At 37.8% G+C, this 20,000-nt stretch overlaps 2 protein-coding genes across 3 annotated transcripts in view; both read left to right on the plus strand.

Moving 5' to 3' along the window:
• The window catches only part of LOC137646128 (homeobox protein OTX2-like), a 402,842-nt gene that overhangs the window by 14,998 nt on the left and 367,844 nt on the right, over nt 1-20,000 (plus strand). For both annotated transcript variants that reach the window (XM_068379335.1, XM_068379332.1), the window contains exons 2-3: nt 859-1,033; nt 2,579-2,766. In XM_068379335.1, the coding sequence (XP_068235436.1) occupies nt 925-1,033; nt 2,579-2,766 (297 nt within the window). In that variant the 5' untranslated portion in view covers nt 859-924. The remainder of the gene's footprint in view (nt 1-858; nt 1,034-2,578; nt 2,767-20,000) is intronic.
• LOC137644762 (homeobox protein OTX1 A-like) lies at nt 12,410-15,340 on the plus strand. Its single transcript, XM_068377659.1, has 2 exons — nt 12,410-12,496; nt 13,626-15,340. Exons 1-2 carry the CDS (start codon nt 12,410-12,412, stop codon nt 14,400-14,402), a joined length of 864 nt encoding a protein of 287 aa, XP_068233760.1. The 3' UTR covers nt 14,403-15,340.

Consider the following 20,000-nt stretch of genomic DNA (forward strand, 5'->3'; position numbering starts at 1 on the left):
AGACCCATCAATTTCGAATGTATAAAAATGAATAACACAAATTTCATGCTATAAGAATATTTAAACTGTTAAGAAGGTTTAGTTAAAATCAATTAATATTAGTATGAATTATGAAGACCTACCAATTTCGAATGTATAAAAATGAATAACGCAAATTTTATGCTATAAGAATATTTAAAACTGTAGCTTAAGAATCCCAATCACGAACTTCCTTGAACCGCTATTATTCATTGTATGGATTAAACCTGAAAGATGAATGAATTCTTCACCAACAATGTTGCATAAAGTATTTTAAGATTATGAAAAGTCATTCAATGGCTTTGATGTACAGTTTATGGAACCCTTTCAATTGATATATATAAAGCTCTATTCATAGGATTAATCCCATTGCATCTCACGACTCTTTTGCCCTAAGGAAAATAACATCTAAGGGTTTATAAATGAGTAACTTCAGTGATGAGGATGTGTGTGTGTATTTTTACATAGATTATATATATATATATATATATATATATATATATATATATATATATATATATATATATATATATATATACTGTGTATAAATAAATAAATATATATTGCAATATATATATATATATATATATATATATATATGTGTGTGTATATAACTGTGTATGTATATATATATATACACATACATACATATTTTATTGTATATACGAAATACGTACGCATATATGTGTATATATATACATTCTGTACATACATACATACATGCATACATACGAATGAAAAATCAATTATACCCTATCAAATAATATTTCCACATGCAAATGTTTTTTTCCCGACGCCTACACACGGCCCTATTTCAAGCCTTATTTATCGATCTTGCAGGCGTGGTCGACTGTCAGACTGGCGTATCACGGGACCTTTGGAGCCCAGGGTGGGCTAGGGGGAGGCATGGCGTACCTCAAGAGCCCCCCTTATCCTATGAATGGCCTCGGCTTAGGCATGGGACACCATTCGCCTATGGACCATGGAGTTCATCCTTCGGTGCCGTATCCTGCTGGTAAGGATTTTTTTGTTTTTGTTTTTTTCTCTTATTATGAAATACATTTACAATCTTAAAGTTTGTTGTTATCATTAAGATAGTTTATTTTTGACATTTATTGCATATCTTACTGTCACTTAATGATGGTACTGAATTTTTTTTCAATTTTGATTAGGAGAATGAAATATTCAGTGAATTATTCAATTATTTGTATTATTTTCATCATTTTAATAGTTTAATTGTGGCATTTATGATGGCACTGATTTTTTATTATTTTTGACTAGATGAATGAAATATTATTCAGTGAGTAATTTAATTATTTGTAATATTTTCATCATTTTAATAGTTTATTTTTGACATTTATTATATACCTTGCTTGTCACGTAAGTGTGGCACTGTTTTTTTTCAATTTTAACTAGAATGAAATAATATTCAGTGAATGACTCAATCACTTGTGATATTCACTACATACCTTGCGATCACAAATAGTGATGACACTGAATTTTGTTGATTTTAAATTCTAATTAGATTAATATTATAATATTCAGTGAATGACTTAATCACTTGTGATATTCACTACAAATCTTGCCATCACAAAAAACGATAGGAATGAATTTAGTCGATTTTGTATTTTAACCAGATGAATGATATAATATTTAGTGAAATATTCAATCAAAACGGTGGGTATATATAACATAAGTCGTACTTATTCGAATGATTCTTTGTGTGTGAACTCTCTAAGACTTGAATTTTGATGCTTTCAAGCAAACCCCTAAAATTGCTTTTGCTCTCGATGAGTCTTAAGACTCCCTTCCACTCTTTTTCTTCCTCTTTAATTGTCACCAGTGACACATTTTCCAGTCATAGTTTGTATAGCTTCAATCTGTGCCCGGAGTGACGCCCTTTACCCTTTATCGAATTCCTCTTTCCTCTCTTGAATTAACTTCCTCTCTCCTCTTTTCATTCTTGAATTAAATTCATCTTTCCTCTTTTGGATCAAGTTCCTCTTTTCTTGTATCGATTTCCTTTCTCCTTTTTCGTTCTCGAATTAACTTCATCTTTCCTATTTTGAATTAACTTCATCTTTTCTTTCTTGAATTAATTTCCTCTTTTCTCTCTTGAATTGACTTCCTATTTTCTCTATTGAATTGACTTCCTCTTTTCTCTCTTGAATTAATATCCTATTTCTTCTTTTCTATCTTGAATTAACTTCCTCTTTTCTCTCTTGAATTAACTGTTTCTTCTTTTCTGTCTTGAATTAACTTCCTCTCTCCTTTTTTTAATTAACTTCCTTTCTTCTCTTGAAGTAATTTCACCTCTTCACTCTTAAATCAACTTCCTCTTTCCTATCATGTATAAAGTTCCTCTTTTCTCTCTCATCAACTCCCTCTTTCCTCTTGAAATAACTTCCTCTCGCATTTCTTGAATCAGTCTGAGTGCACGTTATTCTGGAATCATTCGACACATTGCTTGCATGTTATTGACCCATCACGTTCTGTGCTTTTATTTATCATATGTATATATTAGTAACACTTGCATTCGTTGTACTCCTTCCTCCTGCAGGTAACTCATGGACCTCCTTCTCCTCTGTGACAGGGGCACCTACCAGAAAACAGCGCCGCGAGAGGACGACCTTCACGCGCGCTCAGCTGGACGTGTTGGAGTCGCTCTTCGCCAAGACCCGCTACCCAGACATTTTCATGAGGGAAGAAGTGGCCCTCAAGATCAACCTTCCGGAGAGCCGTGTGCAGGTCGGTGTTCCTCTTGTGTTTGTAGACACGTGAATGTACGGTTATTGTACACGATTTAGTCAGCTTGCCGCCTCTCTGTGTATGCACACAGTAGCAATAGGGGTAACACATACAATATATTCCTTAGTTATGCCATTTCTATTATCATTTTGACATTTGCTTGCAACTAACCACACCTACATTTCAAAATCACTATTGGAAACGTCCCTGCCTTGTGAGCTAAGGATGTGAGCTTGAGGGATCCTACAGGTCTACCTACTGAGTCATCAGCAGTCATTGCCTGGCCCTTCCTGGTCCTAGCTTTAGATAGGAGGTTAGGCCGCTGATCATATGTGTATGTGGTCAGTCTCTAGGGCATTATCCTGCTTGCTAGGGTAATCTCACTGTCCCTTGCCTCTGCCATTCATGAGCTACCTTTAAACGTATAGCTTATAATGTCCACAACCCAAAAGACAAACAAATTGACTGTTCATGATAATATATGTATATGGTTAGTCTCTGGGGCATTGTCCTGCTCTAGGGCAATGTCACTCTCCCTTTCCTCTGCCATTCATGAGCTACCTTTAAACGTATAGCTTATAATGTCCACAACCCAATAGACACAAACAAACAAACTGTTCATACACAAACAGGCACAAGCGGCTGCTGCTGTCACCCACCTGGGATTAGGCCTTCTATCTCTAGTCATGGAAGTTCCCATGTCACTCATTACTCCTCTATTCCTGTTGGTAGATTATGAATAACTAATATATGCTTTTGTTCCTCTCTATTTAAGGCGCGTTTGTTTTGCAACAGTGGTTTATCAGTATTTATAACCAACACTGTTAAATAATACCGTATTTTTAATAGAAAATCTCATTAAAAATATACTGTTCTCAGCCTGTATTTCAGTAAAATACAGGCGACCGTCATTTTGACCCTACTTTGTTATTAAATTTTACGGGTTGGTGGTCGTAATATCACTCCTTAATGTCAATGTAACTGTTTTTAAAATAGCAAAACCCTGGTGAAATTTATTCCAGGATTTTTACAGTTTTTACGGCATATTTTTTAACAGTAATTAAGGTATTTATTGGCAAAATCGAACGCGCCTTCCAGTGTACAGATACATTATAGGCCTGTGTCCAGTATTCCCGGTGGTGACACCAATCCGTAATATTCACGCTATGAAAATAAGCAGCGACTTCAAGGGTCGTTTATTTTTATTACTACTTTGTGAACATGTGTCTGCATGCACAAAAGGACAGTGACGTGACGGGGACTCTTCAAGGACAAGGTCATGGATAGAGAGAGAAAGAGAGACGGAACAAAAAGTTGGAAACAAATGCATAGTTTAAGTTTAGTAGCTTGCTGACTCTCATGACTAACCACAATAGGTTAGACCTTGGCATGGCAATATTATTGGAAATAAGATAAGAGATGAATTGTGCAAACATGGTCTTCGAGTGCACATAGTTTGAGTTTAGTAGCTTGCTGACTCTCATAAATGCTACAATAGGTCAAACCTGGTCATGGCAATAATCTTGGAAAATAGAATATAGAGATAGAATGTGCCACACCAGGTCAGACCTGGGCATGGCAATATTATTGGAAAACAAGATAGAGATAAATTGTGCCCCAATAGGTCACGCCTGGGCATGGCAATAATCTTGGAAAATATAATTACTCCTGGAAAATAAGATGGATAAATTGTGCCACAATAGGTCACACCTGGGCATGGCAATAATCTTGAAAAAATATAATTAATCTTGGAAAATACAATACAGAGAGAAAATGTGCCACAACAGGTGAGACCTGGGCATGGAAATAATCTTGGAAATTAAAAATTAATCTTGAAAAATAAAGATAAAATGTGCCAAAACAGGTCACACCTGGGCATAATAATAATCTTAGAGGATGAAATTAATCTTGGAAGATAAAATGGGAGGCTATGCTGGATCTGCCAAGGCTCAATACCCACAGATGTCTTTGACAATTGAGGATGAATAGTTGGACTATTTCCTCGGATGTTCATTGCAACATTATTGTAACTGATTTCTATATTACATGATAAATTTTAGCTAGTGTGTGTATATATATATATATATATATATATATATATATATATATATATATATATATATATATATATATATATATATATATGTATATATATATATATATACTCACAGTGTCTAAGACAAGTAATGTATTTGAATGTAACTTGCATTCTCATATAATGTCCGCTATAATCATTATGATATAAATATGTTAAGTCACAACGCACGCTACTACTGAGCCACTCTCGCTTTTTCTCTCTATTCATGACAACGTTCGCTGGAAGGAAACACGTGACAGAAACGGGACATACATAAAGTACTTCCGTAACGACGTCTACAGTGCTGACTCAAAATTCTTGCCTATTAATCATCTGCAGTGTTTACTCATTCTTGGCTCTTCAAGTTTTATTTTCTTTTTTTCTTTTCTTATTTTCTTTGAGGGGTTGCATGTGTTCCCCCTTCTGGTCACGTTTATGTATGATTGTATATATTAGTTAACCTTGAAACAAAATGTTTTTCGTCAATGTATAGAAAACGGTTTCTTGATATATCTCAGATACCTCGAGTTAACGACACACGCTTTGTCAGAAACTTACACGAGCATATTTGTCAAAGGCTTCTTCTATAAAAAGAATGTTTATCATAACGATGTACTTATAACTCGAGAAAGCTTGGCAACTATGTACTGTAACGCCTTTAATCTGGAGCACCTGGACTATTGACTGGAAATTCTCTCCCTCTCTCTCTCTCTCTCTCTCTCTCTCTCTCTCTCTCTCTCTCTCTCTCTCTCTCTCTCTCTCTCAAAAGAAGAGTATTCCACTTGAACGTCAAGATATGGCCTCTCTTCCAAAGGTACAATGTAAGCAAGTAACATAGAGGCCCTAGATACAAGTTCTCCATTGCGTAATTAAAACGAGAACAAATTTCTTGTATATTTTCTGAATTGTAAAAACAATTTTCCATCCATGCATTATAAATTCGGACTTGAAAGACTTACAAGTCCTATTTTCTTTCATCCAATTGAAGCGATAAACGCTACCCTACAGCGAAAACAATTATTAGTTTTAAAGGAGATTAGTTCAATAATCGTTTAGCTGGGCTCAACAAGGCACTAGAAGAGTTGGAAGACCCAGGCCTTCATGGGTAAGGTCTATGAAGCGTGAAGTAGGAGATGATGAGTGGAGAAGTATTGAATTAAAAGCTTATAGAGACGAAAGGCGAAATCTAACCGAGGCCCTTTGCGTAAATAAGCGTAGGAGGAAATGATGAAGGAACTCCCGCCTCCTGGTAACAGTCAAGAGACACTTTTGATAATCTGTTCACCCACAACGTCCTCCTCAAAGACATTAACGTCGTGTGTGTGTATATATGTGCGTGTGTGTTTTCGTTCCCGGAGGCACTGGAGAGAGAGAGAGAGAGATCTTGAGTGACGCGAAACTAGTCTCTTTACTTAGGCCGCCCTTACGCCATGCCACAGTTTATTTACTTTCCCACCTCGGCTGTTGACACAGTCTCTGTTTCCCATTAAGCAATCACAACTCACCTCCCGCCGTTGACATTGCTCTATTACCCTCTGTATTAGCTTACCCCTCACTATTTACCACCCCCCCCCCCCCTCCACCCCTCACCTTCCTTATTCCCCTCCTTCTACTGCACTCTCTTTTAGGGGAAGATGATTTAATTTACATTGGGGTTTCAATCTTCTTCCCCTCAACGCCTTCCAGCTATCTCCCTCCTCCTCCTCCTACCAACAACTGTCGCCAGGATTTGCAGGAGGCAATTCTTCTCGTCGTAGGATATACGATTAAGGACCGCAGGAAGAATATCGCGATGCCATAGAAGCCTAAGGATGCTGTTGAATATTTCGATTTACCTCCTGCTCCTAAATGATGTATTCCTTTACTTCAGTAATGCCATGGGGGGTTCACTACCCCACTCCCAACCCCCAAAACCCTCCCCCCTATAGTCCCCCAACCGTGGGAATGAACGAAGCTTGGGGACAGAAATATGATAAAAGTTTCTCTGGAACAGATTTCTCTCCCCTCCATCTGTTTCAATTTTCCCTCCCCCTCTCTCTCTCTCCCTCGCCCCTCCCCTCGTTCGGTATTCCCTCTTGTGTGTGTGGTATTGAGGGGAGTTCGTCCCCCTGTCATCGGTGTCTTCACCCCCCCTCCCCCCCCTCATTCCCCTCGTCATCATCATGTATTCATTGTATCCATTTCCTGACAGGCAGGCGTTCCGCGTATTTTCTGCTCATTTAATGTTACGCTGGAAACGCTAACCACACATCTCTCTCTCTCTCTCTCTCTCTCTCTCTCTCTCTCTCTCTCTCTCTCTCTCTCTCTCTCTCGCGCCAGCTTCCATTTTCTAAACGGGTTTCACACCATTGGCTTACTTCAACACACACACACTTCCCCCTAGTCTTTCTCCCTTAGGGCGTATTCAGTAACCAGTGCGTATAGGAATAAGTTACTTTCAACTGTGGTTGATCTTCCGAGTCCTCTGTTGTACTGATTCGTAATTGCGTAATTGCGTAAATGTCTTTAGATACAAAAATATATGTTTTAATGTTATTAAGGTTGCCAGGAAGCTTGAAATCAATCAATCAATTAAGATTATTATTATTATTGATATTATTAGGTATAAACCAGTTATATATCATTATATATTTTTAAAAACGGCATCTTCCGTAGTTTATTCTGTGCCTCTTCAGCTGAAGAGGAACTTTGAAAAAAAGCTCGAAATCTGTTTTTGAAATAGACAAAAATATATAACAGTGGATTTTCAATACCCAAGATTCTTAGACACGACATTGATACTATTATTGTTACTAGCCAAGCTACAACCCTAGTTGGAGAAGCTAAAGGCTACATGCCCAAGGGGCACCAACAAGGAAAGTCGCCCAGTGAGGAAAGGAAATAAGGGAATATGAAATAAGCTAAGGATAAAAGTGTGAATTATTCTATTATTAGTAACAACGTTAAAACAGATCAGTCATATACAAGCTATAAAATAAGACTCATGTCAAACTGTTCAATGGAAAAGAATTTACAAAATTTTGAACTTTAAAACAAGAGGATGTAGAAGAGAGAAAAGACGGTGAGAGAAGTACACAGAGTTTGAACTTTTACAAAATAAAGAGAACGTAGAAGAGAGTTAAAGAAGCTGGGAAAAGTAAGCCTATGAAATGTTTGAACTTTAAAAAAAGAGAGATTGTAGAAGAAGGAAGAGTGAAAAGAAACTTGGAGATATATCAATTATATAAGAGAAAATGTAGAAGAGAGAAAAGAAGCTGGGAAGATTACAAAAAGTTTGAACTTGTAGAGAGAAAGGAAGCTCGGAGAATTACAATGATTCACAAAGTTTGTACTACAAAAATGTAGAAGAGAAAAGAATCTGGGAAAAATACAAAATGTAAACAAGAGATTCCCGAAGATAAATAGTTTAACCACAAAAAAAAAATCAAAAACACTTTAGAAGAATAAAGATGCTTGGAGCATTACAAAATGTTTGAACATTTACAAACAAAAAAGTATTGAATATAGAAGAGAAAAAAGATGCTAGGAGACACAAAAGTGTTTGAACATTCATAAAAAAAAAGAAGAGAATGTAGAACATAGCAGGTAAGAGACATACAAAAAGTTTGAACATTCATAAAAAAAGAGATAATAAAGAAGCTAGTTGACATACAATAAGTATGAACATTTATATAAAAAAGAAGAAAAGAATATAGAAGGTAAAATAGAATAAAGAAGCTGGGACAACGTAAACAAGGAGATTCCCAAAAGTGCTTCGCGAACGCCGCCAAGTTCGAGTAACGACAACACTCGATTCCTCGAAACCTCCGCAGGACCGCATCCATCCCTCGAGTCACGTGCCTGACACCACGACTGGCCAAATGGATGGCGCTTGTTATGTCTCGATAGGCCGTCGCCCGGCAAATCCATTTACCGACGACTGTTAATTTGTTTTCGCAGGTCGAGACACGCGAATAGGGAAGAGGACATATGACATTGTCTATTTTTTTTCCATTTTTCTTCGCTCAAAGGGGTTATTGTTATTATTATTATTATTATTATTATTATTATTATTACTTACTAAGCTACAACCCTTGTTGGAAAAGCAGAATGCTATAAGCCCAGGGGCTCGCAACAGGGAAAATAACTCATTGAGGAAGGGAAATAATGACAAATAAAATATGTAAATAAATAAAGAATAGTCTGCCATATTCTTTACACATTCTCCTCTTTCCTCTTACACTTGACAAAACTGAAAATACCAAACAATTCTTCTTCGCTCAAGGGTTTAACAACTGCAATGCAATTCTCCAATCCCTACTTTCCTCTTGGTAAGGGTAGCAGAGCATCTTTAGCCATGTGAAGCAATTCTTCTAGGAGATGCACACTCCGAAATAAAACCCCTGTTCTCTAGTCTTGGGTAGTGCCATAGCTTCTGTACCATGGTCTTCCACTGTCTTGTGTCTTGGTAGAGTTCTCTTGCATGGGGGGTACACTCGGTCACACTATTCTATCTATTTCTCTTCGTATTTTAAAGTTTTTATAGTTTATATATGAAAGATGTATTTTAATGTTATTGTTATAAGACTTCTTGTAGTTTATTTCTTTATTTCCTTTCCTCACTGGGCTATTTTCCCTGTTGGAGCCTTGGGGCTTATAGCATATTGCTTCTCCAACTAGGGTTGTAGCTTGGCAAAAAATAATATTCTATCGTTCAGTTCAACTTGCTTTGTTAAAGTTTTTATAGTTTATATTGAAACATTTATTTTAATATTCTTACTGTTCTTTCAATATTCAACATTTTTTTTCTTTCCTCACTGGGCTATTTTCCCTGTTGGAAACCTGGTTCTTATAGCATCCTGCTTTTCCAACTAGGGTTGTAGCTTGGCAAATAATAATATTCTGTTTTCTTTCTCTTCCTCTTGTTTTGTTAAAGTTTTTATATCTTATATAGGAAACATTTATTAATTTTTTCCTCTTTTCCTTTCCTCACTGGGCTATTTTCCTTGTTGGAACCCTGGTTCTTATAGCATCCTGCTTCTCCAACTATGGTTGTAGCTTAACAAGTAATAATAATAATCATAATAATAATCATAATCATAATAATAACAATGACAATGATAATAATAATAATAATAATAACAACAATAATTTCTTTGAATGTTCTCCGTTACAACGCACCGTGGAATATGATGGAGACACTCCTCGCTGTTTATCAACATGTGTCTGGATGATTAACAACCGTGAGGCAGCGCTTTTGAATATATTATGAATATGATATCAAGCGATCGGGCTATACGCAATTACCAGAGGGTGGAGGAGAGATTGTGGAGTCTTTAACGAGATTCATATTCTTCTTCATCTTTTTTTTTTTTTTTTTTTGATAAAAGGAAATGTTTTGTTGAATTCGTCTTTAAACGAAGTGTTTGGGAATTACTTTAGGAATATATATAATGTCGTGTGGCTTTATGGTGGATGTCATTGGTGTTTGTTTAAATGTGATTCCGTGAATAGTATTAGTATTATTATTATTATTATTATTGTTTCTACTAAGCTATAACCCTAGTTGCAAAAGCAAGATGCTATAAGCCCAAGGGCTTCAACAGGGAAAAATAGTCCAGTGAGAAAGGAAATAAGGAAATGAATAAACAATGTAAGAAGTAATGAACTATTAAAATAAAATTTTGTGAAAACATTAACAACATCAAAACGGATATTTCATATATAAACTATAAAAAAGACCTGTTCAACATAAAAATATTTGCTGCAAGTTTGAAGTTTTGAAGGGGTACTGAGAAAGAAAACAACTATTAGGTTACATAACCTGTAAGATAATAGATATTTATGGTTAGGATATACCGAACGATGGACATATTGCAATAGCGGAGTCAATCGTGATCAATATTTTCCAAAAATTATCTTTCAACTCGATGAAGAGCAGTAACAATAATATGACATTAAGATAAACATTAGGAATACTGTGGTTCCGTCAGTTAATATAAGAAACAATAGAAAGAAAGTCATTAACATAAAGGCAAGAATAGAAAAAAAAAAGTCATCAACAGAAGAGGCAACAAAAGAAAAAAGTCATCAACAGAAGAGGCAACAAAAGAAAAAAGTTATCAACAGAAGCGGCAACAAAAGAAAGTCATCAACAGAAGAGGCAACAAAAGAAAAAAGTTATCAACAGAAGCGGCAACAAAAGAAAGTCATCAACAGAAGAGGCAACAAAAGAAAAAAGTTATCAACAGAAGCGGCAACAAAAGAAAGTCATCAACAGAAGAGGCAACAAAAGAAAAAAAGTCAACACAAGAGACAAGAATAGAAAAATATAGTCAACGCAAGAGGCAATAGAAAAAAGTCATCAACACAAAGAGACAATATTAGAAAAAAGTCATTAACACAAAAGACAACAATGGAAAAAAAATAGTCATCCACACAAAAGACAAGAATAGAAAAAGGTCATCAACATGAAAGCAATAGAAAAATAGTCATCGACAGACAATAGAAAAAATCAGGCACCAACAGAGAAAAGAAAAACAAGAGTCATCAACATAAGAAACAAGAATAGAAAAGTCATCAACACAGACAATAGAGAAAATAGAAATCAACATAAGAGACAAGAATAAAAAAGTCATCAACATAAGAGACAAGAATAAAAAAGTCATCAACATAAGAGACAAGAATAAAAAAGTCATCAACAGAGACATGAATAAGAAATATTCAAATAACAGACAAGAATAGAAAACAAAAACAGTTTTACCAACATAACCAAGAATACAAAACCCACATATGACGTACCAGATGAAACGTCACATTTCCCAGAGTTGCCATACAACGCCACATTATAAAAACAAACTTCAGGGAAGAGAGATAGAGGGGGGGGGGGAATAAATAGACATACCGAACGTCCTTGTTATTATTTATAAAAAAAAAATGCACTGGGGCTGTTCCGCCCTCTTCGGGGAAAAGGAGCGAAAGGTAGACGACCCCCCTGAAGGGCCCTGCCACGGGAACTTGAAAAACAACTTTTTATGAGCAGCCTGGTCCCTTAGGGTCAGGATATTTAGACAGTAGTTTGAGTACTCTCTGTGAAGAGGGACTCGTTCATATTTTATCGGCGTCACGGCTTTTTTTATTCCTTTTTAATATAGGTTTATTTATTTCTATTTTTCGTTATAATTGTTTTTAACGGCGTGAGTAATAGCATTAATATATTCACCACTTGTGCATATGATTACGATCATTTTCAAAGGGTAAAGGTTTCTGGTTTCAGTTCCATCAGAATAGATGCTCACCAGAACGTCAGTCGGGCAAGCACAAAACCCCGCTGTTGTGCCCTACCACAGCAGTGGCCTCCCCAGTAAACAGGCTTAAACTCATGGTCGCAGGCTGGGATCGATCTGCTTCCATACGAATGCTAGGCGAACACGTTAACACTGTACTAGCTTTTTTTTAACTGTTATTGATATCCCGTATCATACCAGCGGCATGAATGTTAAAGGTTGGTATGATTGTATATACCAGAGTGAAAACTTGTAATAAACTGGTAATAAAAAGCAATACTAGTATACGCGACCCGCAAACATGGCGGCTAAATATTTAGATAGGTATGCACACATATTCAACCCTTCCATCCCCTTTCCACCTACAACACAGCTGTTTCAGCAATTTGTAGGAGATTGTTGTTTCCAAGTATACCTCTTGGGGTAACCCCTCTCAACAGGGTATAACTACTCTCTCTCCCTCCTACTCGAGGGACGGGAGAGACCGAGTGAGTAATACGTCTGGCAATGCCGCTGAGTGTTACCGGAAAGATATATAATGTATATACCAACCTTGGTATATACAGCCAGACACTTGCTCTTTAATATATAGAAGAGATGAATTTGCTTCTTACTTAAGATAGTTAACGACAGATAATATAAATCTAAAGCAGTTAAGCTCTGATAACCTGATGATCACTCCCATATTCCTCTTATTATTATTATTATTATTATTATTATTATTATTATTATTATTACTTGCTAAGCTACAACCCTAGTTGGAAAAGCAGGATGCTATACGCTCAGGGGCCCCAATTATTATATATATTAACTATATTTAATTTTGTAATAAGACAAAAGGAAAATGAATTCGGAGTTTGTCACAATTCACTCTCCCCCATGGGGAGATAGTGTCATCAGTGCCCCTCAAGCGGTGGACTGTAAGCATTACTTGGGGCTCATTGCAATGTTCATTTGACGCGCTTTCTCTCTCTCAGCTGATGTAGTAAACAGTAACACGGTAAACGAGTTCAAGAATAAGTTAGACAAAATCATAAAAACTCTTTAAATGTTTAAAGTAAATCGCTCTACTAATGAGCAAATGGAGTCTCCGCAGATGGACTAAAAAGTTTTTGAGACATCCAAAATCCTTGTATCTCTCTCTATCTCTCTCTCTCTCTCTCTCTCTCTCTCTCTCTCTCTCTCTCTCTCTCTCTCTCTCTCTCTCCATCAAACTATGCTTCCAAAATGCTCCCTCAATCAAGTGTAAATTATGTTTACAAAATGTAGCATTTTATTTTGAATTCGCAGTAATGAATCAAAAGTCTCCCCCCCTCTCTCTCTCTCTCTCTCTCTCTCTCTCTCTCTCTCTCTCTCTCTCTCTCCATCAAACTATGCTTCCAAAATGCTCCCTCAATCAATTATAAATTATTTCTAAATTGCAACATTTTATTTATTAAAAATTAAATTTTCTTTACAATTCGTAGTGATGAATCAAAACTCCAAAACACTAACAGACAATTTGTTCTCCTCAACAGGTCTGGTTCAAGAACCGCAGGGCCAAGTGTCGCCAACAAGCTCAGCAACAGAACGCCAACAGCGGCGGCAATGCCAACAACAACAACAGCAGCAATAACAATAGCACCAACAACACCGCCACCACCATCACTGCCACCCCAGCCTCCAACAACAACGACAGCACCAAGGCCGCAGCCCCTCGACCCAAGAAGATCAAGAGCCCCAGCACGCCCTCACCCCCACCCCCAGTTATCAAGTCCTCCCCCCGCCCGGCCTCCCCGGCCTACAAGCCTCCTTCGGTCTCGCCAGCATCAGCACACACGCCGCCCAACACCACCCCCACGCCCACACCATTACACACATACGGCTCGTTCCAGACAGCGCCCCCTACAACAGACCATTCCAACAGCTACTCGTCCTTGTGGGCGCCCACAAGCCTCCGCCCAATGGGCGACCTTCACGTGTCCACTGGCAACTGCATGCAGACGCCCTCCTACCACATGAGCAGCAGCAAGAGTCCCGGCTCCTCCTGGAACCAGAACTACGGCCCAGCCTCATATTACGGCAATATGAGCATGGAGTACCTGCCACACCACATGGGCGCCCACGCACAGTTCACGCCCGTCAGTAACCACATGGGGGGTTTCCAACAAATGGGCGGCCACATGATGAGCTCCCACACCATGATGGGCAGCCAACACTACTCCCGCGCTGCCGCAGTCACCCCGGTGCAGGGCGTGACCGCCCCTGCTTCGCAGGACTGCATGGACTTCGGGGAGAAGTTCCAGGTCCTCTGAACGTCAACGCCGCCGTCATCCATTGCTAGAATATCCGGGTTGAACAGGCCCGGGGAGAATGACCCGCAAGGGCATGATATTCATCGTCACTACCTTGGGCCTCGTCCCCATCGTTCATTCCTCCAAGACTGGACGACGCAGATGACGGCTGATGGATACAACAGCAACAGCTACCATCGCCATTCCCAGTGGCCCTCCCCTGCTGGCGGAAGGAGGCACCCGTCTCAATCTCCTCCCGCCAGCAAGGAGCTGAGGGAGGGCGCCATGGCTGGGTGGTGTAGTAGCAGCAGCAGCAGCAGTAGCAGTAGCAAACAGGATGTCGGGGGCTTGCCATCCACGCTCTCCTCACTCACTCCGTGTGAGAGTCCTCAGGAGATAGACGAATTCTAAGAAAATAATAAAAAGGTCGACTGAAGCAAATCTCTTTTCATTTAAAAATGTGCATGTGTAAATAATGCCTCAGATGCAAATTGTTGATGTTGTTGCCATTCCTTCTCGTCCTTCAAATACCGGGATAATATTAAAACAAAAAACTAACTTTGAAAATGCTACCCCTCCTGTTAGTGATTGATGCCTCTGGTGTGAAATTGAGATCTCCTTCCCCATAAATGATGGATCTATGGACAGTTACTTGGCCATTTCAGCTTATCAAGGAGTGTGAAAAGATGGGAAGGGTACCACTTATACCTTACCAATGAGTGAAAAGATGGGAGGAGGACCACCTCACCTTACCAAAGAGTGTGAAAAGGGAGGGGGACCACCTCACCTTATCAGTGTGTGAAAAGATGGGAGGAGGACCACCTCACCTTACCAGGAGTGTGAAAAGATGGGAGGGGATCACCTCACCTTACCAGGAGTGTGTAAAGATGGGAAGGGATCACCTTACCTTACCAGGAGTGTGAAAAGATGGGAGGAGGACCACCTCACCTTACCAGGAGTGTGAAAGATGGGAGGAGGACACCCTCGCCTTACCAGGAGTGTGAAAAGATGGGAGGGGATCACCTCACCTTACCAGGAGTGTGAAAAGATGGGAGGAGGACCACCTCACCTTATCAAAGAGTGTGGAAAGATGGGAGGGGATCACCTCACCTTACCAGGAGTGTGAAAAGATGGGAGGGGATCACCTCACCTTGCCAGGAGTGTGAAAAGATGGGAGGGGATCACCTCACCTTACCAGGAGTGTGAAAAGATGGGAGGGGATCACCTCACCTTACCAGGAGTGTGAAAGATGGGAGGGGATCACCTCACCTTACCAGGAGTGTGAAAAGATGGGAGGCTGAGGGAAGGTAAGGTAAAGGAACAGGGCCAAGCAGAGACCACCTTTGCACTGCAAAAAGATCGGGGGGTTTTTTACCAAGAGCAAAAAAAAAAAAAGAAAATGTGCACAGACTGATGCCGCCCATATCAACCCTCTTGCCGGTGTGCTTCGCTCGCCATCAATTGCTCAGCATCCTGTAGGAAGATCAGACCGGATAGAAACAACAAAATAATAATAACTGAGGTGTTCACAATACTAAGGGTCACCAGAGCTCAAATTGCTATTTTTTTCTATTGATTCAATGTCTTATAAAATTCTTTTCATATTAAAAAGGTACTTTGATTTAATCTTCTCACACTAAAAAGGGTACTTTGGTATATCCTTTTCACATTAGAAAAGGGTACTTGGATATGCATAGATCCCAATACTTTTTGAAATTCCTTCAAATGAGATATGAGTGTTAGAAAATTGCCAATTTTTTCCCGTTTTCGAAGGCATTTTTCTTGTGATTTTGATTCCCCCACCCCGCCAGGTATTGTTGAACGCCTCAAATCTGCCCCATCTCCTTTGTCCATCCACTCATGTGCGTGTGTATGTATGTATGTGTGTGTATGGCCATGGCCTCCTCCCCCCACCCCCCAGTCAGTACTTGTGCGGGTGGCGAGCATTGTCAGGCAAGAGGGCTTTGATCTCTTTATAATTATGTTGTGTGATTTGTCTTTCACAAAGCCTTTACTAACTGTAGCCGATGCGTCTAGAGTTATCACAGGGTAATTGATTAATATTTAATTGATTCCTCGTGTACATATTTATATTAATTGTAAAGCTACAATAACAATTAAAACCCGCTGTATCTTAAGGCCGAATGACTTTTTTGTCTTATTTAGGTGATGTTACATATTAAAAAACTGATTTTAGGGTGCTGGCAGTCTATGGGACTCAATTGATTCCATAATTTATTTTCACCCGCGTCATCCTGAAGCTTCCGGAACCCTCGTTGCAAGAAATGGAGAAAAGCGGGGGTCAAAGGCTGGATGTTCTTTCAGTGCTAGAACAGGTCACACTCGAGTTTTTTCCCCAAGTGCCACTTTTCAGTCTGGAAAAAAACTCTGGCAAACCTGTTTCGAAGCACCGTCAGATTTGATTTTTTTTACATGTCTATATCAATCTTTATCTTTGTCCCCCTTTTTTTAATTTTGAAATCATCTTGTATAATGTACTTCATAACAGTATTTGTCAATTTTTTTCTTTCTCCCCCTTTTTTTAATTTTGAAATCATCTTATATAATGTACTTCATAACAGTATTTGTCAATCTTTTTCTTTGTCCCCCTTTTTTTAATTTTGAAATTTTGTATAATGTACTTCATAACAGTAATAATGATAATCAATGATGATGATGATATTAATAGTGATTTAACTCTCCCACTTGTACATAACTAAAAAACAAATAAGATTGGATTTGATGTACTCAGGGGTCTACATAACCCGGTAGCTTCGTGTTTGTGCAATATATGGCGTTGGTGTCTCTTAATTGAGGGTTAAGGCTAATAAATGCTATTTTAGAGTATATAAAAAAAAGGATTAATTATATCACTCCATTCAGTGCTTTATCGATGCTCCCCCTATAATATACTCTATTGAAAATAACAAAGTTTTAGCATAAGCATTTTTTATCCTCACGTCAAATGTTGAATCATCTCCGACTGTAGGCTGTTTTATCGTTTTTAGGTTTCCCCAGTTATCATTAAGCTGAATTTCTATATGTTGTTTTTCATTCCATTAAGCATATCTCTCTCTCTCTCTCTCTCTCTCTCTCTCTCTCTCTCTCTCTCTCTCTCTCTCTCTCTCTTTCATGCGTGTAAGCAGTTTATTGGCAAACTTATTGTCTTTCTGTGAAATGCCTGACATCATAAAAAGCAAGTCTGCTCTCTCTCTCTCTCTCTCTCTCTCTCTCTCTCTCTCTCTCTCTCTCTCTCTCTCTCTCTCTCTCTCTAGCATTAAGACAGGTTATTGTTAGCATTTTATTGACAAATACATTGTCTTTCTGAGTAATGCCTAACAAAAAGCAAGTCTCTCTCTCTCTCTCTCTCTCTCTCTCTCTCTCTCTCTCTCTCTCTCTCTCTCATGCGAGCATATAATAGGAGTTAACCCCAATTCTGCCAGCATTTTAGGGACTTTCCCTAAAAGAATGTTGTATATACTTTTCAATAAAAAAAAACATCTTCAGGAACTGTTTTCATGTAGACTATAATGATTATTATGTGTCATCCGTTGGCATGTCCGATAATGTGACGTGTCAGCCACTTTTATTGTGTGTTTAACTAAAAGGAATAAGAATTGTCATTTTGCTTCTTTGACTAAGCAGCTAACCGTGGGGAAGGTTGCTAAAAAAGCCGTAAAAGGTGAACATGTTAAAATGATATTGTTTTGTAATATACTCTCCAAAAGGGAAAAAGAATATTCGTTTGATTTATTTGTCCTCTTAAAAAAAAAACAAAAAAAAAGATCTAACTTTTCTTTAGCCTCTGATTAAAACGAAGAATGGTACATACACTCATACCTTTTATTATTGCAGTTATTACACTGGATATGAATAATTATCAGCATTATGTTGTTCAAAAATTTACATAAATAACTGTCAGATTTTATTTCACTGGATATGAGCAATTATCTTTTTAAAGAATTACATAATTAAATCGTGAATTAAATCAGGTTAAAAATTAAAAATTTATTTAATATATGATGAATGTTAAGCTTAAATGCTATACATGGTCCAAATTTTGATATACAGTATATGAAAATCTATGACTGTTGAACTGTGGAAAAATATGGTTGCAAAATATCACATTGAACCGTGTAAAAAAAAAAAAAAAAGAAGTACCAAGCTGAAACTAGAAAATAGTCCTCAACATTAAATAATCAAAATGTGTTTTTTTTTTTTTTTTTTTTTTTTTTTTTTTTTTGTCTGAGTAGATGAAGGCTAAGCGCTGGGTATCAGCAGCATATTGGAAGTTGAAAATTGATAAAATTATAATTTTGGATCAATAAGTGGAAATAATCGAGACCTTTTTAAAGATACAGTAAATGTAAGCAGCCGAGTAAGATAAAAACTTTATCAATGCAGGCTAGCAAATAATAATAAAAAAAATCTCAAGTAATAGCTTACTATTATTATTATTATTATTATTATTATTATTATTATTATTACTATTATTATTACTTGCTAAGCTACAACCCTACTTGGAAAAGCAGGATGCTATAAGCCCAGGGGCTCCAACAGGGAAAGTAGCCCAGTGAGGAAAGGAAAGATAAAAAATTTTAAGAAGAGTAACTACATTAAAATAAATATTTTCTATATAAACTATAAATACTTTAACAAAACAAGAGGAAGATAACTTAGATATAATAGTGTGCCCGAGTGTACCCTCAAGCAAGTGTGTTTAACCTTCGTAACTAGCCAGCTGACTAGTAATTTTCTATTGCTGCTGCTAAGTAATGCCCAAGGGTAGCTAATAACATTTCTCAAGTGATAGCTTCTAAGACTGTTCAAGATTCCTAGCTAGCCAGCAGACTAGTAATTTTCTTATTGTTACTGCTAAGTAATGCCCAAGGCTAGCTAATAACATTTCTCAAGTGAGAGCTTCTGAGTGTTCAGCATTCCTAGCTAGCCAGCACACTAGTAATTTTCTATTGCTGCTGCTGGTAAGTAATGCCCAAGGCTAGCTAATAACATTTCTCAAGTAATAGCTTCTACTAAGATTGTTCAACAGTCCTAGCTAGCTAGCAGACTAGTAATTTTCTTATTGTCACTGCTAATTAATGCCCAAGGCTAGCTAATAACATTTCTTAAGTGATAGCTTCTGAGAGTGTTCAGCATTCCTAGCTAGCCAGCAGACTAGTAGTTTTCTTATTGTTACTGCTAAGTAATGCCCAAGGCTAGCTAATATCATTTCTCAAGTAATAGCTTCTGATATTGTTCAATATTCCAAGCTAGCCAGCAGACTAGTAGTTTTCTTATTGTTACTGCTAAGCAATACCCAAGGCTAGCTAATAACATTTCTCAAGTGATAGCTTCTGAGTGTTTTCAACATTCCTAGCTAGCCAGCAGACTAGTAATTTTCTATTGCTGCTAAGTAATGCCCAAGGCTAGCTAATAACATTTCTCAAGTGAGAGCTTCTGGAAGTGTTCAGCATTCCTGGCTAGCCAGCAGACTAGTGATTTTCTATTGCTACTGCTAAGTAATGCCCAAGGCTAGCTAATAACATTTCTCAAGTGATAGCTTCTGGGAGTGTTCTACATTCCTAGCTAGCCAGCAGACTAGCTATTGCTACTAACTAA

This window comes from Palaemon carinicauda, chromosome 8, assembly GCF_036898095.1.
Source record: "Palaemon carinicauda isolate YSFRI2023 chromosome 8, ASM3689809v2, whole genome shotgun sequence".
NCBI lineage: Eukaryota > Metazoa > Arthropoda > Malacostraca > Decapoda > Palaemonidae > Palaemon > Palaemon carinicauda.